The following is a 26609-nucleotide window of genomic DNA, read 5'->3' on the forward strand; positions in this document are numbered from 1 at the left end:
TGATGTCTCTGATGTTTATTAACAGTTGATTTCCAAGTAAAATATTTCACACATTAAGAAAATGAAAATGGCTTCTCCTTTGTGTGACTACTCTGATGGCGATCAAGAAGCGCTTTCTGGTTAAAATATTTCCCACATTCTGAACAGGAAAAAGGCTTCTCCCCTGTGTGAGTTCTCTGGTGCTTTACAGAATCTGATTTATTTCTAAAACATTTCCCACATTCTGAACATGAAAAAGGCTTCTCCCCTGTGTGAGTTCTATGGTGATTAATACAAACTGATTTATTGTTAAAACATTTCCCACATTCTGAACATGAAAAAGGCTTCTCCCCTGTGTGAGTTCTCTGGTGATTAATACAAACTGATTTATTGTTAAAACATTTCCCACATTCTAAACATGAAAAAGGCTTCTCCCCTGTGTGGATTCTCTGGTGATTAATATAAACTGATTTATTGTTAAAACATTTCTCACATTCTGAACAGGAAAAAGGCTTCTCCCCTGTGTGGGTTATTTGGTGACTAATAAGATGCTCTTTCCGGTTAAAACATTTCCCACATTCTGAACAGGAAAAAGGCTTCTCCCCTGTGTGAGTTCTATGGTGATTAACCAGTTGTGATTTCCTGTTAAAACATTTCCCACATTCTGAACAGGAAAAAGGCTTCTCCCCTGTGTGAGTTCTATGGTGCTTTACAGAATCTGATTTATTTCTAAAACATTTCCCACATTCTGAACATGAAAAAGGCTTCTCCCCTGTGTGAGTTCTCTGGTGGGTAACAAAATTTGATTTGTGTGCAAAACATTTCCCACATTCTAAACATGAAAAAGGCTTCTCCCCTGTGTGGATTCTCTGGTGATTAACACAATCTGATTTATTGTTAAAACATTTCCCACATTCTGAACAGGAAAAAGGCTTCTCCCCTGTGTGGATTCTCTGGTGCTTAATACAAACTGATTTATTGTTAAAACATTTCCCACATTCTGAACAGGAAAAAGGCTTCTCCCCTGTGTGGGTTATTTGGTGACTAATAAGATGCTCTTTCCGGTTAAAACATTTTCCACATTCTGAACAGGAAAAAGGCTTCTCCCCTGTGTGAGTTCTATGGTGATTAACCAATTGTGATTTCTGGTTAAAACATTTCCCACATTCTGAACAGGAAAAAGGCTTCTCCCCCATGTGAGTTCTATGGTGATTAACCAATTGTGATTTCTGGTTAAAACATTTCCCACATTCTGAACAGGTAAAAGGCTTCTCCCCTGTGTGAGTTCTATGGTGATTAACCAATTGTGATTTCTGGTTAAAACATTTCTCACATTCAGAACATGAAAATGACTTCTTTCCTTCAGGAGCAGTTTGTTTTTTATTGCCTCTTTTGTGACTTTGATTTCTCTTATTAGTCAGTAATGAATCAGAAGATGGGACCTGTTTCATAGGATCAGATGACAGATCTTTGCTGTGAATGGATGATGCTATATCTGGAGTAATAGCAATCACTTCAGTTGTATCTTGTAGGATCTCAAGATCATCTGATTTAAAAACTGAAGATGTCAGCTGTCCCTCTGATCTCCTGGTACAGTCAACTGCTAAGATAAAAAAATTTTTTTTTAATAAAATATCATTGAGTTTTATATTTTTGAACATTTCTACTTAAACTGTCCATAAAAATGGCAAGCTATGTAAAAACTTTAACCCATTCACCCCCAAGGGTGGTTTGCACTTTCATGACCGGGCCAATTTTTACAATTCTGACCACTGTCCCTTTATGAGGTAATAACTCTGAAACGTTTCCATGGATCCCGGTGATTCTGACATTGTTTTCTCGTGACATATTGTTCTTCATGTTAGTGGTAAAATTTCATTCAAACAACTTGCGTTTATTTGTTAAAAAAATGGAAATTTGGCGAAAATTTCGCAATTTTCCAAATTTGAATTTTTATGCCCTGAAATCACAGCGATATGGCACACAAGAAACTTAATAAGTAACATTTCCCACATGTTTACTTTACATCAGCACAATTTTGGAACCAAAGTTTTTTTTTGTTACGAAGTTATAAGGGTTAAAAGTTGACCAGCGATTTCTCATTTTTGCAACACCATTTCATTTTTACGGACCACATCACATTTGAAGCCACTTTGAGGGGTCTATATGATAGAGCTCGGAAGGGAAGGAGCGCCGTTTGACTTATTCAATGCATAATTGGCAAGTGACCCCATTTTGGAAACTAGACCCCCCACGGAACTTATTTAGATATGTGGTGAGAACTTTGAACCCACAAGGGCTTCACAGAAGTTTATAACGTACAGCGGTACAATTAAAAAATCATATTTTTTCCAAAAAAAGGTTTTTTCACCCCCAATTTTTATTTTCCCAAGGGTAACAGGACCCTAAAAGTTATTGTGCAATTTGTCCTGAGTGCGCTGATACCCCATATGTGGGTGTAAACGACTATTTGGGCGCATGGCAGAGCTCAGAAGGGAAGCAGCGCCATTTGACTTTTTTGGCTGGAATTGAGATCGGACACCATGTCGCGATTGGAAAACCCCTGATGTACCAAAACAGTGGAAACCCCCCACAAATGACACCATTTTGGAAACTAGACCCCCTAAGGAACTTATCTAGATGTGTGGTGAGCACTTTGAACCCCCCAGTGCTTCACAGAAGTTTATAACGACCGGGCGTGAAAATAAAAAAATCGTATTTTTTCAACAAACATGATCGTTTAGTCACCAATTTTTTTATTTTCCCAAGGGTACCAGGAGAAATTGAACCCCAAAAGTTGTTGTCCAATTTGTCCTGAGTACGCTGATACCCCATATGTGGGAGAAAACTACTGTATGGGCACACGTCGGGGCTCGGAAGGGAAGGAGTGACGTTTTGGAATGCAGACTTTGATGGAATGGTCTGCGGGTGTCATGTGCGTTTGGAGAGCCCCTGATGTGCCTACACTATTGAAACTACCCACAAGTGACCCCATTTTCAACACTAGACCCCCCACGGAACTTATCTAGATGTGAGGTGAGCACTTTGAACCCCCAAAGGCTTCACAGAAGTTTATAATGCAGCATGAAAATAAAAAAATCGTATTTTTTCAACAAACATGATCATTTAGTCCCCAATTTTTTTATTTTCCCAAGGGTAACAGGAGAAATTGGACCCCAACAGCTGTTGTCCAATTTGTCCTGAGTACGCTCATACCCCATATGTGGGAGAAAACTACTGTATGGGCACACGTCGGGGCTCAGAAGGGAAGGAGCACCATTTGACTTTTTCAACGCAGAATTGGCTGGAATTGAGATCAGACGCCATGTTGCGTTTGGAGAGCCCCTGATGTGCGCAAATAGTGGAAACCCCCAATTCGAACTCCAACCCCAACACACCCCTAACGCTAATCTCAGCCCTAACCCTAGCCCTAACCCTAGCCCTAATGGGAAAATGGAAATAAATACATTTTTTTAATTTTATTATTTTTCCCTAACTAAGGGGGTGATAACGGGGGGTTTGATTTACTATTTATGGCGGTTTTTATGTTTGGCAGCTGTCAGACGCTAAAAGATGCTTTTTATTGTAAAAATAGTTTTTGCATCACCACATATTGAGAGCTATAATTTTTCCATATTTTCACCCACCGAGTCATGTGAGGTCTTATTTTTTGCGGGACAAGTTGACGTTTTTATTGGTACCATTTTCGGGCACGTGACATTTTTTGATCGCTTTTTATTCCGATTTTTGGGACGCAGAATGAACAAAAACCAGCGTTTGATGAATTTCTTTTGGGGGGTGCGTTTACACCGTTCTGCGTGCGATAAAATTGATAAAGCAGTTTTATTCTTCGGGTCGGTACGGTTACAGCGATACCTCATTTAGGTTTTTTTTATGTTTTGGCGCTTTTATGCAATGAAAACTATTTAATATAAAAAATAATTATTTTTGCATCGCTTTATTCTGAGAGCTATAACTTTTTTATTTTTCTGCGGATGATGCTGTGTGGCAGCTCGTTTTTTGCGGGACAAGATGACATATTCAGCGGTAACATGATTATTTATATGCGTCTTTTTGATCGCGCGTTATTGCACTTTTTGTTCGGCAGTATGATAACAAATCATTATTTTTTGCTTCGTTTTTTATTTTTATTTTTTAAGGGGTTCGCTAAAGGGGTTAATTAATGGGACAGTTTTATAAGGCGGGTTTTTACGGACGCGGCGATACCTAATATGTGTACTTTTATTGTTTTGTTTTTTTTATTTCCAAAAAATGAATTTATTAGGGAATATATATATTTTTTTTAATTTATTTAGCGATTTGTTTTAAATTATTTTTACATTTTTTTTTTTTTTTAACTTTATTACATTGTCCCAGGGGGGACATTACTGTCATGTGACAGATTGCTGATCTGTCACATCACAGATCACTGTGACAGATCAGCGATCTGTCACAGCCAGTGCTGCAGGCTTCCTCCTTGCCTGCGCTTTGCAGGCACTGAGGAAGCCAGCTTCCTGCAGGCCCCCGAAGGTCCCCGTCGCCATCTTGGATTCGGGGACCTGCAGGGATGGAGCCTCCCGCAGCAGCGCTGCTGTGGGGGGCTCAGGGAAGCACGGAGGGAGCCCCCTCCCTGCCGATGCTTCCCTTTAACCCCCTGTACACCGCGATCGTGTTTGATCGCAGTGTGCAAGGGGTTAACGTGTCGGGGGCAGTCTGTCACCGCCCCTGACACATTGTGCATTGTGCCGGATGTCAGCTGTGATAATCAGCTGACACCCGGCCGCGATCAGCGGCGCTCACCACGTGAGCGCCGCTGATCGCGCTAGACGTACTATCCCGTCCATGGGCATAGGGGCCCGGGTCCCATGGACGGGATAGTATGTCTGATGTCAGAAAGGGGTTAATTATTTACCAAGACAATGACAGTTCACAGTCTCATAGAAAACCTTGTTGGATGAGCCAGTAGTGTGCGGTGTTCAACTGTTTGTTCATTCTGCCTCCGAAATATCGAATAAAAAGAAACCAATCAATGTTATGTAGGCGAAAATAATACCAATTCTCATCTCACAAAAAACAAGTCCCCACTCAGGTCCATCATCTGCCAATGGAAAAACAGATAAGGCAGATTACAGTTAATGCTATAGTTAGGGTTAGTGTTAGGCTAAAGTTAGGGTTTATTCTAAAGTTAGGGGTAGGGTAAAGAATTAGGCTTTTCTCAATTGTCTCCCCAATAATTTGGTCACGTCAGTCATGTCAGAGTTTTCTATTTCTGGTAAAAAAATAAAATGAAAAAAATGGCCGGTCACTATTATAGTGCAGAGGAGGCTTATGCACTTTTATGTTCTGACAGTGAAGAAAGTGCAGTGTCAGATGGGGATGTGGATTTCGAGGGCTTTAGTAGCAGCGACAGTGATCGCTCAGAAATAAGCAGTGATTCTGGTCCATCCTCACACACAAGGACCAGTACAACAAGAAGGACAAATAGCGCTTCTGGAGAAATGTCTCCAACTCAGGGAACAATGCCCAGTACTAGCGCTGTCCCCAGTGCTCGTGAATTGGCACACACCAATGTCCAAGGGGCTTTGCCTCTTGATGTAGCATTTCCCAGATGGGAGGCTTCGGATTCGGCTACTCCATTCATCCCTCATTGTAATGCCATTCCTGGTATAAATGTGGAAGTGGAACATTTTGGACCAATTATTTTTTTAAATTTGTCTCTGACAGATAGCTTGCTAGAGCATATTGTCCTACAGATTTATATGTGTCCCAATTCATCAGCCAGAATCCACAATCCTATTATGCTAGGTCAAATTTATGGACAAACTAATGTCCTAGAAATAAAAACATTTTTAGGACTTACATTCGCTATGGGGCTTGTTAAAGAAATGAGCATTCGGTCCTATTGGTCCAACCGCCCTGTTCAAGCCACCCCTATGTTTTCTGCCATTCTTCCTAGGACCCATTATGAAATGCTCATGAGATTTTGGCATTTTAACGACAATAGTCAGTGCCTGCCCAGAAATGTCCCAGAACATGACAGACTATTCAAAATCAGACCCATCATCGAAGACTTGTCAGAAAAGTTCTTAAAGCTTTACACCCCAACAGAAAACATTTCCATTGATGAGTCCCTTGTAAAATTCAAAGGAACACTGCACCTCAAGCCATTTATTCCTTCTAAGAGGGCAAGGTTCGGAATAAAGCTCTATAAAATGTGCGAGCGTTCAACCAGATACACATCAGCTTTTCACATTTATGAGGGGAAAGACAGCCAACTAAACCCACCAGGAGGCCCTACTTATCTGGGGACATCGGGAAAATCGTTCTGAGCCTTTTTTTACAATAAGGCTACAACCTGCATGTTGACAACTACTACACCAGCATACCCCTATTTAAAAGTCTGGTTGAACATAACATAGGGGCTTGTGGGACCATTCGCAAAAACCTTCAGGAGTTTCCACAATCATTGGTCAGCAAAAAGTTCTGAAAGGGGCAGTCAGGGGCTTTACACAATGGAGAGCTGCTTGTCCTTAAGTATAAGGATAAAGATATTTTTATCCTGAGCTCGATCCAAACAGATGCCACAAGGGCCACTGCAGACCAACAGGGATCCACTACTCCAAAACCTGTGTCTGTCATTGACTACAACAAATATATGGGGGGTGGACCTTGCAGATCAGGTTCTACAGCCATACCAGGTATCAAGAAAATCATATCTCTGGTATAAAAGTTAGTCATGTATTTGTTTCAGGTGGCCACATATAATTCTTTTGTGTTATACAAAAAAGCCGGAAATGCAGATACTTTCCTTCATTATCAGGAAAAGGTCACTGAAAATCTTGTTTTTGAAAATTTTGTCCCCACCAATCCTGTAGAATCTGAAGATGTGAGAAGACTCACTGAGCGACATTTTATTGCACTCATCCCAGTAACTGAAACAAGAAAGAACCCCCAGAGAAGATGTCGTGTATGTTCCTAGAGAGGAATGAGGCATGATCCCCGCTATTATTACCCACAATGCCCATCATTGCCAGCCTTATGCCTCCATGACGGCTTTACAATCTTCCACACAGAACCGCGTTTTTGAATCGTTTTGACATTCAAGCATTTGGTTTATTTAGTGACAGACACATTTGAGTAGAGCTGACTTAACAATTTCCAGGGGTAGGTGGGGGGAGGTCTCCAGAGACACGAGCTGGGCACAATATATTGGGAACTACAATGACATTTTTGCAATTTTTGCTCTAAAATTTCCACTACGTGTATCTGGAAATCATCCATGTAATGAAAATGATCACTATATCCATAGATGAATTCCCAGAGGGGTGTCATTTCCGAAAAGGAAATGACACCCCTCTGGGAATTGGAAATGACACCCCTCTGCGAATTCATCTATGGGTGTAGTGACCATTTACCCATCTATCTATTTTCCAATGTAAAATCTGGGATTTAAACAACATCTTAGTGGTAGAAATGTACCATATTTTTCAGACGATAAGACGCGCTTTTTCCCCAAAAATTTTTTGGGGAAAAGGGGGTGCGTCTTATAGTCGAAAAATACTTGCAAATGCTGCGGCGGCGCTCTGTGCTGCGTGGAAGGCTCCGCTGGCATTTTGTCAAAGCCCGGAGACCCTTGCAGTTCCATTGCTGCGATGCGGTGGTCTCTGGAAAAATGGAATGGCCGCTGTGGGCGGCGCATGTTCAGATTCAGATCTCGTCCCGAGATAGAATCATAGAATCATAGAATCGTAGAGTTGGAAGGGACCTCCTGGGCCATCTGGTCCAACCCCCTGCTCAAAGCAGGATTCGCTAAATCATCCCAGTTAGATGTCTGTCCAGCCTCTGTTTGAAGACTTCCATTGAAGGAGAACTCACCACTTCTCGTGGCAGCCTGTTCCACTCATTGATCACTCTAACTGTCAAAAAGTTTTTTCTAATATCTAATCTGTGTCTCCTCCCATTCAGCTTCATCCCATTGCTTCTAGTCTTTCCTTGTGCAAATGAGAATAAAGTTGATCCTTCTACAATGTGACAGCCCTTTAGAGATCTCGTTGCCAAGATCTGAATCTGCAGGGGCGGACACAGACTGTAGTGGGTCCCTGTGCAATAAATTTTTCGGGCCCCCCCAACCCTTCATAGGGCAACAAAGTTATTTTTGTTATCTAATATTGAGGCTATGCAGGGCTGGATATAATATCTGTATAGAACATAATGTAACCCCCCATAGAATATAATGCAGCCCCCCATATAGTATAATGCAGCCCCTCCATAGACTATATGGCAACCCCCTCATAGGATATAATGCAGCCCCTTATATAGCATAATGTAGCCCCTCCATAGAATACAATATAGTCCTCCTCATATCATATAATGCAGCCCCCACAGAATATAATAAATATAATACAGCCCCCCTATAGAAAATAATGTAGCCCCAAATAGAATATAATACAGCCCACCTCCCCATAGAATATAATGTAGCCCCCCATATTATATAACACAGCCTCCCCTTATAGAATATAATGTAAAATGTACCCCCATGGTATATAACACAGCCGCATAGTATGTAGCCCAGCACCACATGGTATATAGCCCAGCCCACCATGGTATACAGCCCACCATGGTATATAGACCATGTGACGAACAGCCCACCGCTGTTCACCAATACGTGATGAACAGTCCACCGCTGCCACCAAATTGTGACAAACGGTGGTCCCGCTGCCACCAAAACATGACGGTCAGCGGACCCTGTGTCACCACTATGTCACAATCCCACCACTGACATGGGTATATCAGCGGACGGAGGGACGCGACACACTGCCGGCACACGGCTATCACAGGCACAGTGGGGGCTTATCTTAGTTATCCCACCACTGGCACCATGTGACAAAAATACCCAGCAAGCTAATCTCGCTCTAACAATTTATTGCAGGGGGGTATTTTGGATGCCCCACCACTACTAAAAACCTTCCAAGAACTGCGGGGATTTATGTATATCCCACTTTCTCAGTTCCACTTTGGAACTCGCAGCTCTCCGGCGCCCCCCTTACCCTCAGGTCAGTCAGGGAACTGCACCTAGGTTAATTAGTCGCCGGACGGGCTGCTTGTTGTGCACGGGCAATTAGTCTACTGCAGTGAGGGAATTATCAGTGCTGTGGCCACAGCCCCCCTTCTGCAATATAAGACCCTTCTGGACTGCCAACTAGCCTAATCAATCGCACACATCGCGCTGCCACCATCCACAGTTTACTTAATTCACAGTCTTAAATTAAGAGGGTCCGTGGCAAACCCCTTAAATTAGTAGCGATTATCTAAACAAGGCGTATAGTTTGTTTCTTAGAGCATGGAGACAAACTGATAATTTTACGATTTATTCCCAAAATGTGGTCAGTGGTTATACAGATAAAAGTTGCTATAAAGTTGAGACATAAAATATGTACAATAGACAAGTATAAAACAAAATGGATGAAAGAAGAAAGTACACTCACATGTGGTCAGTTGGTGTTAGGCATCCCATGTGGCTGGGGGGAGGGGCACTTAACCAAACGTCGCCGCTCATCGGCACGTCTCTCTGGCACGAGGACTTAAGCTGCTCTGCCTGAGTTTTGGGGAGGGAATCCCTTATCCTTTTGGGTCTATGACCTCACGAAATGGGCGGTCTGGGAAGGTCCCACCTTCCTCTCTTCAAGTTATGATTTGGCTACAAAACTTATGAGGATCATATCTTAGCGAGGGAAGCCTGCACAAACACATATATGGCATCATTGTTTGTGATTTACCGAATAGAATCCGAAAACACCAAGCATGCCATAACTAAGACCCTCTATTTGGGAGCAATCCATATTTCAGGTTTTGGAGGTCCGAGAACTACGCATGAGGCACCGTAGCGAAGCCGGGTCCACTCAGATCAAGGAAATATGACTATTATATCTCTGTCATGAGCGGAGTGCAAGCTAGGCGTCTTTTAATATTTCCTATACCTGTAAGCAGCCTCTGGTTTTAAACAAAGGACCATCTTTTCACTTAGCTAATTAACATTCCTAGCTCACAGGAAATGGACGGTTTCAGGTTTTACAGGCTGTGCACATGAAGACACTGGTGTGTGTGTGTGGGAAGAGAAGGGGGGGTTTGCAGCTACACGGCAGGCTGCAATGTCCTGATAAGCAAAGGAGAGACTTCTAGAAGTTTCTAGAAACATTCTTACAGTACAATACAGACCACCATGGTATAATACAGCCCAGCATGGTATATAGCCCCTCCAGAATGGTATAATACAGCCCAGCATGGTATAATACAGCCCAGCATGGTATATAGCCCCCCCCAGCATGGTATAATACAGCCCAGCATGGTATATAGCACCCCAGCATGGTATAATACAGCCCAGCATGGTATAATACAGCCCAGCATGGTAGATAGCCCCCCCAGCATGGTATAATACAGCCCAGTATGGTATATAGCACCCCCAGCATGGTATATAGCCACCCAGCATGGTATGATACAGCCCAGCATGGTATGTAGCCCCCCCAGCATGGTATAATACAGCCCAGCATGGTATATAGCCCCCCGAGCATGGTATATAGCCCCCCCAGCATGGTATAATACAGCTCAGCATGGTATGTAGCCCCCCCAGCATGGTATAATACAGCCCAGCATGATATGTAGCCCCCCCAGCATGGTATAATACAGCCCAGCATGGTATATAGCCCCCTCAGCATGGTATAATACAGCCCAACATGGTATATAGCCCCCCCCAGCATGGTATAATACAGCTCAGCATGGTATGTAGCCCCCCAGCATGGTATAATACAGCCCAGCATGATATGTAGCCCCCCCAGCATGGTATAATACATCCCAGCATGGTATATAGCCCCCTCAGCATGGTATAATACAGCCCAGCATGGTATATAGCCCCCCCAGCATGGTATGATACAGCCCAGCATGGTATATAGCCCCCCCAGCATGGTATAATACAGCCCAGCATGGTATATAGCCCCCCCAGCATGGTATATAGCCCCCCCAGCATGGTATAATACAGCCCAGCATGGTATATGGCCCCACAGTCCAGTACTAACACTGATTTAATAAAAAAAAAAACAAAACAACACCCTCCTCCCCTTCTCCTCGTGCCTGCGTTGCTCCCGGCTCCTGTCTCCTCTCTTGCTCTGCATGGTACACAGTGAGAGCGTGATGACGTCATCGCGCCCCCGCTGTGTCAGAGGCAGAGTGGGGAATGATGGGAGAGGGAGCGTCAGCTGACGCTCTCTCCTCCAGGCTCCATCATTGCCTCCTTCAATGCGGGGATCGGGGGGGTGGAGTCGGTGCTGGGGGCAGGCGGGCTCCCCTGCCTCACAGGGGCCCCTTTGCCTCCCGCAGCGCTCGCTGCTCTCCTCATTGCACTACACATGGCTAATTTGAATTTTGACATAACTAGCCATGCGGTGCTGGAGGGGCCCCCTCTCCCCCAGGGCCCCCGTGCAATGCACGGTCTGCACGGGCGGTAGGTCCGCCCCTGTTAATCTGAGCATACACCGCCCCCATCTGCCAGTTTCCCGGAGGCCACCGCATCGCAACAATAGAGCTACAGTGGCCTCCGGCTTTGACAAAACAGCGGTAGAGCCCCCCAGACAGCACAGAGCGCCACAGCCCCAGCACAGAGCGCTGCCGTGGCCCCAGCACAGAGCGCTGCCGCCACCCCAGCACAGAGCACTACCCCCACCCCAACACAGAGCGCTGCCACCACCCCAGCACAGAGCACCCCTGCCGCCTAAGCCTGGGATGGGATTTTCCGGAGGCCACCGCACCAGCCTGGACCACCGAACAATGTCTGTGACCACTCTTGCACCTGTGCTGATCCCCCCTAGTAAGCTGAATTCGGACTGTAAGACGGACCCCCCATTTTGCATATTTTTTTCCCCTATTTTCCTTTTGAAGATTTGGGGTGCATCTTATAGTCCGAAAAATACAGCAATTATTTTTTCTTCACTGCCCAATGGTATAATTTTCTATGGAACAGCTGTGGTGTCAGTAAGCTCACTGCACCACTAGAAGAATTCATTCAGGGAAGTATTTGGTAAAATGCAGTCACTTTTGGGGGCTTATGCTGTTCTGGCACCTCAGGGGCTCTGACAATGTGACATGTCACCCACAAACAATTCCAGCAAAATCTGCTCTCCAATATGGCGCTCCTTCCCTTCGGAGCTCTGACATGCGCCCAAACAGTAGTTTACCCCCCACATATGGGGTGTCAGCATACTCAGGACAAATTACACAACTAATTTTGGGGTCCAATTTTTCCTGTTACCCTTTGGAAAAAAAATGGAGGGTGAAAAGATCATTTTTTGTTGAAAAAATATGATTTTTTATTTTCACGGCTCTACGTAATTAACTTCTACAAAGTACTTGGGGGTTCAAACTGCTCACCACACATTTCCTTGGGGGGGGTCTAGTTTCCAAATTGGTGTCAGTTGTTGGTGGTCTCCGCTGGTTATGCACATCAGGGGCTCTCCAAACGCGACATGGCAACCGCTAATTATTCCAGCATATTTTACATTCAAAAAGTGAAATGGCGCTCCTTCCATTCCGAGCCCTGCCGTGCGCCCAAACAGTAGATTTCCCCCACATATGGGGTATCGGCATGCTCAGGAGAAATTGCAAAACAAAATGTATCGTCCATTTTCTCCTGTTACTCTTGAGAAAGTAAAAAAAACTTAGGTCTAAAGGAAAATTTGTGTGAAAGAAAAGTAAATGTTTATTTTCTCCTTCCACATTCCATTCATTCCTGTAAAGCACCTGAAGGGTTAATAAACTTCTTGAATGTGGTTTTGAGCTCCTTGAGGGGTGCAGTTTTTACAATGGTGTCACTTTCGGGTATTTTCTGTCATATTGACCCCCCAAACTCACTTCAAATGTGAGGTGGTCCCTAAAAAATGGTTTTGTAAATTTTGTTGTAAAAATGAGAAATCGCTGTTTAACTTTTAACCCTTATAACTTCCTAACAAAAAAAATTGATACAGTTGATATAGAGGCTACTGCACAGGCGCCGCCATCACCGGTAACATTATGCTGGATGTAATTTTTTTCTAAGCCTCACAATAGCCACAATATTATAGGCATTATCAACAATAATATCAATGCTATTATATGCATTATGTAATAATGGGGGCAGGTCAGTGAGGGATCAGCGACCTGTCATAGGCCAATACAGATGAATATGTAATCAGAGTACCACATAAAGCCCCGCCCACAGCCCCGCCCACAGCCCCACCCCAGAGCACGAGAATCTCATTAACTGAAAACTACAAATACAGATTACACAACAGTAAACCAGAGTTGCCCTCATTTATGGTGGACCATTGGAGCTACTATGGATCCTGAGCAGAAGATTAGAGAAAATAATATTGCTCCCCATTTCAGGAGAGATTGTGCAGTAATCTGAATTCCTTAGGATCAAAAACAATGTAATTGGTTGTAAGTTCTATAGAAAAGGGCTTTCAATGCCCAAAGTCATTTGAACAGTTTTGGGTGGAGGAGAATGTTGTGGTCTAGAGGCAAAATGGTGACCATGGTTATACGGCCGGACTACACCACCGATAAAGCAGCCACAGCCGGTGACTGAGAGGAATCTGTGACTTCTCTGCATTCAGTGGTCACTACTCACCTGGGTAGTCATATGTGGGAATCTCCTCTTTACACCGCTCATCATCTCTCACATATGTCTCTGTAGGATTAATATGGGTCAGATCTTCACCCTGAAACAAATATTGTAAAAGTCACCGACAGATGGAGAAGTCCCATCTATGATCAGCTCTAATCCTGCCATCTCCACCGTTCTCATTACACAAGTATAAAACATATAATACTGGTGGATAAAACAAGACTGAGCACAAGACCTTCACAGCCGTCTACACATCATAGGGGAGATCTCCTGACACCTCCTCTCCATCTACCTGATGATCCTGAGGAGCACTGGGATCTTCTTGTTTACAGTCCTGTGGAAGAAGAGGACGGGGACATCTCTCTGGTGTTGTCCTCTTACTGGATAGATCTGGAGGAAACACATACAGGGACTGAATTCATTCTCTACATACAGATAATTATAGGCCGTGTGTATTTAGTCCTGTCTATTACCTGGAGATGTGAGGGGCTGGGGAACCTTCATTATGACGTTCTTGTACAGATCTCTGTGTCCTTCTAAATACTCCCACTGCTCCATGGAGAAATAGACAGCGACATCCTGGCACCTTATAGGAACCTGACACATACAATGATACCGTCATCCCCCGATCCCTTCATAGTGTTACTGTATAATGTCCCAGCATTCCCAGCAGTGTCACCTCTCCAGTCAGCAGCTCCATCATCTTGTAGGTGAGTTCTAGGATCTTCTGGTGATTGATGTCCTCATGGATCAGGGGGTGAGGTGGAGGCCCCGTGATTGGGCTCAGGGGTCTTCCCCATCCCTCAGACACAGGGTCCTGACAGCGATCACTAGAGGTCTTCTTCACCACTGTGTAATCCTGGTTATGGAGAGACACATTAATAAATCTCACTACAGACATTTCCGGAGTCCTCACCTCTCCAGTTCTGTCCATCTGCTATTCCCATAGATAAGAATGATGTGATGTGACATCAGAATCTCTCACCTCTCCAGTGAGACGGAAGAGGATCTCTAGGGTGAGGTGTAACATCCTCTCCGCCATCTTGTCTCTGTCCATATCCATCCTTGATGGGTAAATCAGGAAAATTCTCTTCTGTAGAAGATCTTCACTGAGAGGATCCGATATTGTAGAGACCTGAATGAGAAGAAGATGATCCGATGTAACATCATAAGAATCCTGTGTAATAATACAATTACTGGAGATAATAAGGGAAACATAGGAGGAGATTTATTATCTTACAGGGTTTAGTTTTCTCCCCTGACATCTACTAATAAAACCTATATATTTAGGCCCCAGACAACAAGCAGTTTCCTCCTCGGAGTCGGCAGCTGAACACGTTCCTCATAGACTCAACGTCACCATCAATTCCCATCAGAGTGAAGGAACATCGCTCCTCTATTCAGCTCTATGGATCCAGGATGAAATCCACTGCGGCCCCTGCAAGAAAAGAGCGAAGTCTGGTGAGACCCCCGAAGCCGGAGATTTCTACAGCTGCTCTGTGCGCACAGGACCTGTGATGAGGTCACAGGAGGGGAGGAGTCAGGGGTCACATGATCAGGCGCCTCAGTGTGTGCAGGACTCTGCTGTGCTGGTTGTCATGGTGCTGGATGAGGGGAAGTTTCTGTGTGGGGTCAGGAGGGGTTTACAGGGGGGATGTAGCAGAGCTGTGAGTGTACGGGATGTACAGAGCAGGCTCGTGTGTGAACGAGGTGTACGGAGCGGAGCCCCGTGTGTACAAGGTGTACGGAGCGGAGCCGTGTGTGTACGAGGTGTACGGAGCGGAGCTGTGTGTGTACGAGGTGTACGGAGCGGAGCTGTGTGTGTACGAGGGGTACAGAGCGGAGCCGCGTGTGTACGAGGTGTACGGAGCGGAGCCGAGTGTGTACAAGGTGTACGGAGCGGAGCCGTGTGTGTACGAGGTGTACGGAGCGGAGCCGTGTGTGTACGAGGTGTACGGAGCGGAGCCGCGTGTGTACGAGGTGTACGGAGCTGAGCCGTGTGTGTACGAGGTGTACGGAGCGGAGCCGCGTGTGTACGAGGTGTACGGAGCGGAGCCGAGTGTGTACAAGGTGTACGGAGCGGAGCCGTGTGTGTACGAGGTGTACGGAGCGGAGCCGTGTGTGTACGAGGTGTACGGAGCGGAGCCGTGTGTGTACGAGGTGTACGGAGCGGAGCCCCGTGTGTACAAGGTGTACGGAGCGGAGCCGTGTGTGTACGAGGTGTATGGAGCGGAGCCGAGTGTGTACAAGGTGTACGGAGCGGAGCCGTGTGTGTACGAGGTGTACGGAGCGGAGCCGTGTTTGTGTGGACACCTCTGTGTACACTGTATACACCCGTATACCCCCAGCTTCGGTAACAGACCCCTGTGTATGCTGTATGCACCTGTATACCCCCAGCTTCGGTCACAGACCCCTCTGTGTACACTGTATACCCCCGTATACCCCCAGCTTGAGTCGCAGACCCTCTGTGTATGCTGTATACACCCGTATACCCCCAGCTTCAGTCATAGACCCCTCTGTGTATGCTGTATACACCCGTGTACCCCCAGCTTCGGTAACAGACTCCTCTGTGTATGCTATATACACCCGTATACCCCCAGCTTCGGTCACAGACCCCTCTGTGTACACTGTATACACCCGTATACCCCCAGCTTCGGTCACAGACTCCTCTGTGTATGCTTTATACACCCGTATACCCCCAGCTTCGGTCACAGACCCCTCTGTCTATGTTGTATACATCCGTATACCCCCAGCTTCGTTCGCAGACCCCTCTGTGTATGCTGTATACACCCGTATACCCCCAGCTTCGGTCACAGACCCCGCATCTCTCACACTGTAGAACTGACGCCGGACACACACGGTAAAACTGCAGTCGTCGGTCTCTCATCTCTCGCACTTATGCTGATAATATAAGATGGAGTCAGACGAACCCTCCTACAAAACGTGAGAACAAAGTCATTACTACAGGATTGTGTGAGAAAGGGATTTATTCTACAAGAAACGCTGGGGCCACAAATGAGAGTAACATAATGTCGCTCATCTTCTCTTTCACCATAGATAATGACAGTGAGGGCGACTTCCACTTTGCCGCAATGTGGATTTTAGTGGCCATACATAAGTAGTTTACTAGCTTCTGAAAGCTTTCTGGAAGCCGGGAAGGCCTGGTTCCCAGTAAAAGGTTAAAAGGTTCCAGAACAACCGGTCCACCATACATCTGTGCTATCAGACACTTCTCCTTCTCCCAAAGCCCAGAAACCACCGTACAAGACCACCAAATATGTCTCATGTCACCAGATATTCCACAGCCCCTAATACAGTCTCCCGAGATTTTAGGAAAAATGCTGTGAATTTTTTCCTGTACATAATAGACTCTGTGCAATAGTTTTAAGGAGGTCTCCACAAGGGAAGTCTGGTGACTACCTTCTGATAGGGTGTCACAGCTACGATACCATTCATCAATTGACTGTTCAAACCCCAAATCCTCCTCCCACTGTAACATATACTTCAATTTTTTTATCATTTTGTGGAGAATTTATAGCATAGTAGATCAATGAGTAGAGGCGTAGCTAGGGTTTTGGTTCAGGGGGGCGAAACTTCTGAGTGAGTCCCCAACCAGGTAACCTTGATTACAGCTCGGTGACGCACAGTAATAGTGGAGGAGAACCTCAGCAGAGGACCGCGCTGTTGCTGAATATAATTTCTAAATAAAGACCAATATTGATATTACCGCCATATAGTGAGTGGTAGATACCCGTCCTACTCAACATACCATATAGGAGATCACAGCACAGCTACAGATGGTGACTTACAGCTGACGTTCTTTCTGATGGAATCGTTCACTTTTCCATCTGGCCCAGACCAACATGACAACTTCTTCCAGCCAGGACTCGTCTGCAGAGATTACAACAAAGATTCATTTCATGTCTCATGTTTTCAGCACTGTCACCAATGGGACTACTCCCTACCTGCACAAACTCCTTACCCTGCTGATACCCCAATGCTGAGCCGCTGCTGCTGTATGTGTCCCTTTAACTGTACCTGCTGTGTGGTTCTCTGTGCCCTCTAAATTCTAAAGCAACTCTTGAAAACAGTGCCCATATTTTGTCTCCTAGAAAGTAATAGCGCCATTTGTGCCCCTTTGACAGTCACAGTTACCTGAGTTCCCTATAACAATAAGTGCCCACTATACATTTAATAATGTCATGAGTCTCCCCCCTGTACAGCTCCCCTATACACAGTATGATGCTCCCCTATACACTGTATGATGCTCCCCTATACACTGTATGATGCTCCCCTATACACAGTATGATGCTCCCGTATACACTGTATGATGCTCCCCTATACACAGTATGATGCTCCCCTATACACTGTATGATGCTCCCCTATACACAGTATGATGCTCCCCTATACACTGTATGATGATCCCCTATACACAGTATGATGCTCCCCTATACACAGTATGATGCTCCCCTATACACTGTATGATGCTCCCCTATACACAGTATGATGCTCCCGTATACACTGTATGATGCTCCCCTATACACTGTATGATGCTCCCCTATACACAGTATGATGCTCCCCTATACACTGTATGATGCTCCCCTATACACAGTATGATGCTCCCCTATACACAGTATGATGCTCCCCTATACACTGCATGATGCTCCCCTATACACTGTATGATGCTCCCCTATACACTGTATGATGCTCCCCTATACACAGTATGATGCTCCCCTATACACAGTATGATGCTCCCCTATACACTGCATGATGCTCCCCTATACACTGTATGATGCTCCCCTATACACTGTATGATGCTCCCCTATACACTGTATGATGCTCCCCTATACACTGTATGATGCTCCCCTATACACTGTATGATGCTCCCCTATACACTGTATGATGCTCTCCTATACACTGTATGATGCTCCCCTATACACTGTATGATGCTCCCCTATACACAGTATGATGCTCACCTATACACTGTATGATGCTCCCCTATACACAGTATGATGCTCCCCTATACACTGTATGATGCTCCCCTATACACTGTATGATGCTCCCCTATACACTGCATGATGCTCCCCTATACACTGCATGATGCTCCCCTATACACAGTATGATGCTCCCCTATACACAGTATGATGCTCCCCTATACACTGCATGATGCTCCCCTATACACAGTATGATGCTCCCCTATACACTGCATGATGCTCCCCTATACACTGTATGATGCTCCCCTATACACTGTATGATGCTCCCCTATACACAGTATGATGATCCCCTATACACTGTATGATGCGCCCCTATACACTGTATGATGCGCCCCTATACACTGTATGATGCTCCCCTATACACTGTATGATGCTCCCCTATACACTGTATGATGCTCTCCTATACACAGTATGATGCTCCCCTATACACAGTATGATGCTCCCCTATACACTGTATGATGCTACCCTATACAATGTATGATGCTCCCCTATACACAGTATGATGCTCCCCTATATGCAGTATGATGCTCCCCTATACACTGTATGATGCTCCCCTATACACTGCATGATGCTCCCCTATACACTGTATGATGCTCCCCTATACACAGTATGATGCTCCCCTATACACTGTATGATGCTCCCCTATACACAGTATGATGCTCCCCTATACACAGTATGATGCTCCCCTAAACACTGTATGATGCTCCCCTATACACTGCATGATGCTCCCCTATACACTGCATGATGCTCCCCTATACACAGTATGATGCTCCCCTATACACAGTATGATGCTCCCCTATACACTGTATGATGCTCCCCTATACACAGTATGATGCTCCCCTATACACTGCATGATGCTCCCCTATACACTGTATGATGCTCCCCTATACACTGTATGATGCTCCTCTATACATTGTATGATGCTCCCCTATACACAGTATGATGCTCCCCTATACACAGTATGATGCTCCCCTATACACAGTATGATGCTCCCCTATACACAGTATGATGTTCCCCTATACACAGTATGATGCTCCCCTATACACAGTATGATGCTCCCCTATACACTGTATGATGCTCCCCTATACACAGTATGATGCTCCCCTATACACTGTATGATGCTCCGCTATACACAGTATGATGCTCCCCTATACACAGTATGATGCTCCCCTATACACTGTATGATGCTCCCCTATACACTGTATGATGCTCCCCTATACACTGTATGATGCTCCCCTATACACTGTATGATGCTCTCCTATACACTGTATGATGCTCCCCTATACACAGTATGATGCTCCCCTATACACTGCATGATGCTCCCCTATACACAGTATGATGCTCCCCTATACACTGCATGATGCTCCCCTATACACAGTATGATGCTCCCCTATACACAGTATGATGCTCCCCTATACACAGTATGATGCTTCCCTATACACTGTATGATGCTCCCCTATACACAGTATGATGCTCCCCTATACACTGTATGATGCTCCCCTATACACTGTATGATGCTCCCCTATACACTGTATGATGCTCCCCTATACACAGTATGATGCTCCCCTATACACAGTATGATGCTCCCCTATACACTGTATGATGCTCCCCTATACACTGAATGATGCTCCCCTATACACAGTATGATGCTCCCCTATACACAGTATGATGCTCCCCTATACACTGTATGATGCTCCCCTATACACAGTATGATGCTCCCCTATACACTGTATGATGCTCCCCTATACACAGTATGATGCTCCCCTATACACAGTATGATGCTCCCCTATACACTGTATGATGCTCCCCTATACACAGTATGATGCTCCCCTATACACAGTATGATGCTCCCCTATACACTGTATGATGCTCCCCTATACACAGTATGATGCTCCCCTATACACTGTATGATGCTCCCCTATACACAGTATGATGCTCCCCTATACACAGTATGATGCTCCCCTATACACTGTAAGTTGCTCCCCTATACACTGTATGATGCTCCCCTATACACTGTATGATGCTCCCCTATACACTGTATGATGCTCCCCTATACACAGTATGATGCTCCCCTATACACTGTATGATGCTCCCCTATACACAGTATGATGCTCCCCTATACACAGTATGATGCTCCCCTATACACTGTATGATGCTCCCCTATACACTGTATGATGCTCCCCTATACACTGTATGATGCTCCCCTATACACAGTATGATGCTCCCCTATACACAGTATGATGCTCCCCTATACACTGTATGATGCTCCCCTATACACAGTATGATGCTCCCCTATACAATGTATGATGCTCCCCTATACACTGTATGATGCTCTCCTATACACTGTATGATGCTCCCCTTTACACTGTATGATGCTCCCCTATGCACAGTATGATGCTCCCCTATACACAGTATGATGCTCCCCTATACACTGTATGATGCTCCCCTATACACTGTATGATGCTCCCCTATACACAGTATGATGCTCCCCTATACACTGTATGATGCTCCCCTATACACTGTATGATGCTCCCCTATGCACAGTATGATGCTCCCCTATACACTGTATGATGCTCCCCTATACACTGTATGATGCTCCCCTATACACAGTATGATGCTCCCCTATACACAGTATGATGCTCCCCTATACACTGTATGATGCTCCCCTATACACTGTATGATGCTCCCCTATACACAGTATGATGCTCTCCTATACACTGTATGATGCTCCCCTATACACAGTATGATGCTCCCCTATACACTGTATGATGCTCCCCTATACACAGTATGATGCTCCCCTATACAATGTATGATGCTCCCCTATACACTGTATGATGCTCTCCTATACACTGTATGATGCTCCCCTATACACTGTATGATGCTCCCCTATGCACAGTATGATGCTCCCCTATGCACAGTATGATGCTCCCCTATACACTGTATGATGCTCCCCTATACACAGTATGATGCTCCCCTATACACTGTATGATGCTCCCCTATACACTGTATGATGCTCCCCTATACACTGTATGATGCTCCCCTATACACTGTATGATGCTCCCCTATACACAGTATGATGCTCCTCTATACACTGTATGATGCTCCCCTATACACTGTATGATGCTCCCCTATACACAGTATGATGCTCCCCTATACACTGTATGATTCTCCCCTATACACTGTATGATGCTCCCCTATACACTGTATGATGCTCCCCTATACACTGTATGATGCTCCCCTATACAGTATGATGTTCCCCTATACACTGTATGATGCTACCCTATACACTGTATGATGCTACCCTATACACTGTATGATGCTCCCCTATACACTGTATGATGCTCCCCTATACACAGTATGATGCTCCCCTATACACTGTATGATGCTCCCCTACACACTGTATGATGCTCCCCTATACACAGTATGATGCTCCCCTATACACAGTATGATGCTCCCTATACACTGTATGATGCTCCCCTATACACAGTATGATGCTCCCCTATACACAGTATGATGCTCCCCTATACACTGTATGATGCTCCCCTATACACAGTATGATGCTCCCCTATACACTGTATGATGCTCCCCTACACACTGTATGATGCTCCCCTATACACAGTATGATGCTCCCCTATACACTGTATGATGCTCCCCTATACACAGTATGATGCTCCCCTATACACTGCATGATGCTCCCCTATACACTGTATGATGCGCCCCTATACACTGTATGATGCTCCCCTACACACTGTATGATGCTCCCCTATACACAGTATGATGCTCTCCTATACACAGTATGATGCTCCCCTATACACAGTATGATGCTCCCCTATACACTGCATGATGCTCCCCTATACACTGTATGATGCTCCCCTATACACTGTATGATGCTCCCCTATACACTGTATGATGCTCCCCTATACACTGTATGATGCTACCCTATACACTGTATGATGCTCCCCTATACACTGTATGATGCTCCCCTATACACTGTATGATGCTCCCCTATACACTGTATGATGCTCTCCTATACACTGTATGATGCTCCCCTATACACTGTATGATGCTCCCCTATACACAGTATGATGCTCACCTATACACTGTATGATGCTCCCCTATACACAGTATGATGCTCCCCTATACACTGTATGATGCTCCCCTATACACTGTATGATGCTCCCCTATACACTGCATGATGCTCCCCTATACACTGCATGATGCTCCCCTATACACAGTATGATGCTCCCCTATACACAGTATGATGCTCCCCTATACACTGCATGATGCTCCCCTATACACAGTATGATGCTCCCCTATACACTGCATGATGCTCCCCTATACACTGTATGATGCTCCCCTATACACTGTATGATGCTCCCCTATACACAGTATGATGCTCCCCTATACACTGTATGATGCGCCCCTATACACTGTATGATGCGCCCCTATACACTGTATGATGCTCCCCTATACACTGTATGATGCTCCCCTATACACTGTATGATGCTCTCCTATACACAGTATGATGCTCCCCTATACACAGTATGATGCTCCCCTATACACTGTATGATGCTACCCTATACAATGTATGATGCTCCCCTATACACAGTATGATGCTCCCCTATATGCAGTATGATGCTCCCCTATACACTGTATGATGCTCCCCTATACACTGCATGATGCTCCCCTATACACTGTATGATGCTCCCCTATACACAGTATGATGCTCCCCTATACACTGTATGATGCTCCCCTATACACAGTATGATGCTCCTCTATACACTGTATGATGCTCCCCTATACACTGTATGATGCTCCCCTATACACAGTATGATGCTCCCCTATACACTGTATGATTCTCCCCTATACACTGTATGATGCTCCCCTATACACTGTATGATGCTCCCCTATACACTGTATGATGCTCCCCTATACACAGTATGATGCTCCCCTATACACTGTATGATGCTCCCCTATACGCTGTATGATGCTCCCCTATACACTGTATGATGCTCCCCTATACACAGTATGATGCTCCCCTATACACTGTATGATGCTACCCTATACACAGTATGATGCTCCCCTATACACTGTATGATGCTCCCCTATACACTGTATGATGCTCCCCTATACACAGTATGATGCTCCCCTATACACAGTATGATGCTCCCCTATACACTGTATGATGCTCCCCTATACACAGTATGATGCTCCCCTATACACTGTATGATGCTCCCCTATACACTGTATGATGCTCCCCTATACACAGTATGATGCTCCCATATACACAGTATGATGCTCCCCTATACACTGCATGATTCTCCCCTATACACTGTATGATGCTCCCCTATACACAGTATGATGCTCCCCTATACACAGTATGATGCTCTTATACACAGTCTAATCCCCCCTCACTGTATATATACTGACCGCTTAGTATTCCCCAAATTGTTTGATAGCTCCAACACTGTAATCTCCACACTGTATGATGGCCCGCTAGATAGCCTCCATATAGTATAATGTGCCAGACAAGTCTCACTATAGTCCTCTATATAGTTTAATGCACTCCCCATAGGCAGACCCTATAGAATAATGCAGCCCTTTATATAATGCACCCCATAGGCAGCCTCATAAAAAATAAATTCAAAACTCACCTTTCCTCCTGGTTTCTTCACTGCTGCGAGCTCCCGCACATCTCCGGACTGTAGGCTCCGAGTAGTGACGTCATTGCGACCCACTGTCAGTGTTGGCTTTAGTGACATCAGAAGCTGATGAGAGGGGGATGATGGGAGAGGGAGCGTAATGCTCCTTCTCTCATCAATGGAGTCAGCTGAAATGGCATCCAGCCAACACAGTTGATTTTGCAATGACAGGTGGGGACCCACTGCGCCTGCTCAGGGGCCCCATAGCGGCCGGGTGGCAGAGCAAGGAGATCGATTCTGCCTGATCTGCCGCAGAATGTAACACTATCGGCGTGCTGTGGGTGGGTCCCCTCAGAGCGCTGGTCCCGGGTTGACCTCCCTCCCCCCTGTAGCTCCCCACATTGTAGGATTAACGATAAGTCACCTGCATTACTGATACTAATATATCACACTAGTAACATGTCCATGCCACTAACAATCGCTGCATAGAAAAACACTATTCCACAGCTATTTGTCACCAAGCACTAACTGCTGCTGTGGCACTACAAGTGCCAGACTTCACTTCCCTGTAGGAGCAGCAAACACTAGTTAGGCTGTGTGCACACGCTGCGGATTCTGCTGCGGATCTGCAGTGGATTTGGTCCTGCGGATCTGCAGCAGTTTCTGCTGCGTTGTACAGTACAGTCTATGAGAAATGAAGAACACAGTGCACACGCTGCGGATTTTCTGCGGATTTAAATCTGCAATATGTCAATTCTTTGTGCGGAATCCGCAGCGTTTGGTCACCTGCTCCATTATAGGAATCTGCAGGTGTAAAAACGCAGGGGAAATCCGCACAAAATCTGCACTAAATCCGCAGGTAAAACGCCGGTCATTTAACCTGCGGATTTACCTGTGGATTTGGCCAAATCCGTGCGGAAAAATCCACAGAGTAATCCACAACGTGTGCACATCCCCTAATCCTCTAGGACTCGCTGTCAGCCTGGTAACGGGTAGGTTAATAATTACACGCCAGCACAAACAGCGAGATAAGGTGATACACTGGTTTAACCCTCCCTCTGCCTGCCAGGGAGGATGCGCCGCTCTCTCTGCACAGCTTAATGCCTGCAGCCAGCAGTGCGATCTCTAGTTTGCACTTTTCCTGGTTTTCTCTCAGTCCCAAAGTGCAGTAAATTCCCAGGCCAAGACAAAGCATCGCCATATAGCGCATCAGTGACCGCTGCAAAGTGCCTGAAAACTATGTAACACGTAAGGAGAGCATCATGTAATGAATATTACACCCAAATAGCAGTAAGTTATATGTATATATCCAAAGCAACAGATTAGACACTTCAAATAGCAATTACCATAGATACTCATCAATCCCCATGCTGTGTGCAGTGTCCACTGGTCCTGGAGCAGCGGCTCCTCAGCTGTCAGGCTCCTCTCAGTCAGAAGCAATCAAGTGCAGAGCAGACAGTGAACTCAGCTCACAGGCAGAGGCAGAGCTCCCCGCGTCCAGGCTGCTGCTGGAGCTGATGACTTCTCTGCAGCAGGGAGCTTTCAAGGAGAGCGCGCTCAGCCAGGATTGGGTGAGTGACCTCCTTTCCCCCTCTCCTCTGCAGAAGAGCGGTCACATGACTCACTCCCTGCTGCAGCATGGAATTATATCTGCGCGATCTGCACGCCGATATAGTTACATAACATAGCTCGCGTGGGCCCCATCAGAGCGCGGGGCCCGGGGCCACCATCCCCTCTGCCCCCCCCGGTAGCTACACTACTGTCAATGAACGATCGTTCCCCTGCCCAAAGGGTCATTTAGATATTAATTTTCAAAACTCATTGCCCTGAGAGTAGTACCGCTCGGGAGGATCTGCTTTGCAAAGTGGAAGATCTGGTTCAGTCGCATTACCTCCCTAACTGGAGGTTCAAATTTTTGAACAAATTCCTGTCTGTCAAGTAAGATATTAAATGGGGAACACAAATGTTTAAGTACATGAATACCTTTCAGCTTCCACCAAGAAAACATTTGTGGCTCAAGGCCTGGCGGGAACATGGGGTTTTGTAATATAGCTGTCAGGGGAGAAGGGCTTGATTGTAAGTTATATTTAAACCGGACTTTCCTCCAAAGAAGCAACGAGTGGACTGTAAAAGGAGCCACATTCATTAACCCCCGTGGAAGTCGGTCTGCGGTCCACATTAGGCCTGATAAAGAGAATGGTTTGGAGAGAAATGATTCCAGAATAACCCATCTCGGACTATTGGGATATGAACACGCACTTATTAATGGAGCAATCTGTGCCGACTTGTAATAAAGTGTAAAATTAGGGAGGGATAAACCCCCTTCTTTTCTGTGATGGAACA

General features: G+C 45.5%; 1 protein-coding gene across 1 annotated transcript; it reads right to left on the reverse strand.

The window, feature by feature from the left end:
• On the reverse strand, positions 1–24696 carry LOC141072492 (uncharacterized). The gene is made up of 7 exons (XM_073559765.1): positions 24691–24696; positions 14616–14765; positions 14310–14489; positions 14104–14227; positions 13923–14020; positions 13634–13724; positions 1–1582 (listed from the first exon to the last, which is right to left on the reverse strand). The coding sequence occupies exons 1-7, from the start codon at positions 24694–24696 to the stop codon at positions 54–56; spliced, it is 2178 nt and encodes a 725-aa protein (XP_073415866.1). The 3' UTR covers positions 1–53.
• Positions 24697–26609: the final 1913 nt, after the last annotated feature.

The sequence above is a fragment of the Dendrobates tinctorius genome, unplaced genomic scaffold (genome assembly GCF_039654945.1).
Source record: "Dendrobates tinctorius isolate UK_male_01 unplaced genomic scaffold, ASM3965494v1 ptg000274l, whole genome shotgun sequence".
Lineage (NCBI taxonomy): Eukaryota > Metazoa > Chordata > Amphibia > Anura > Dendrobatidae > Dendrobates > Dendrobates tinctorius.

Excerpts from the sequence above, each read along its gene's own strand:
- LOC141072492 (XM_073559765.1), bottom strand. Across the intron at positions 14,228-14,309 it reads TGGAGCTGCTGACTGGAGAG|GTTCCTATAAGGTGCCAGGA; the intron begins GTGACACTGCTG and ends TGTATGTGTCAG. Across the intron at positions 14,021-14,103 it reads CCAGCCCCTCACATCTCCAG|ATCTATCCAGTAAGAGGACA; the intron begins GTAATAGACAGG and ends TGTTTCCTCCAG.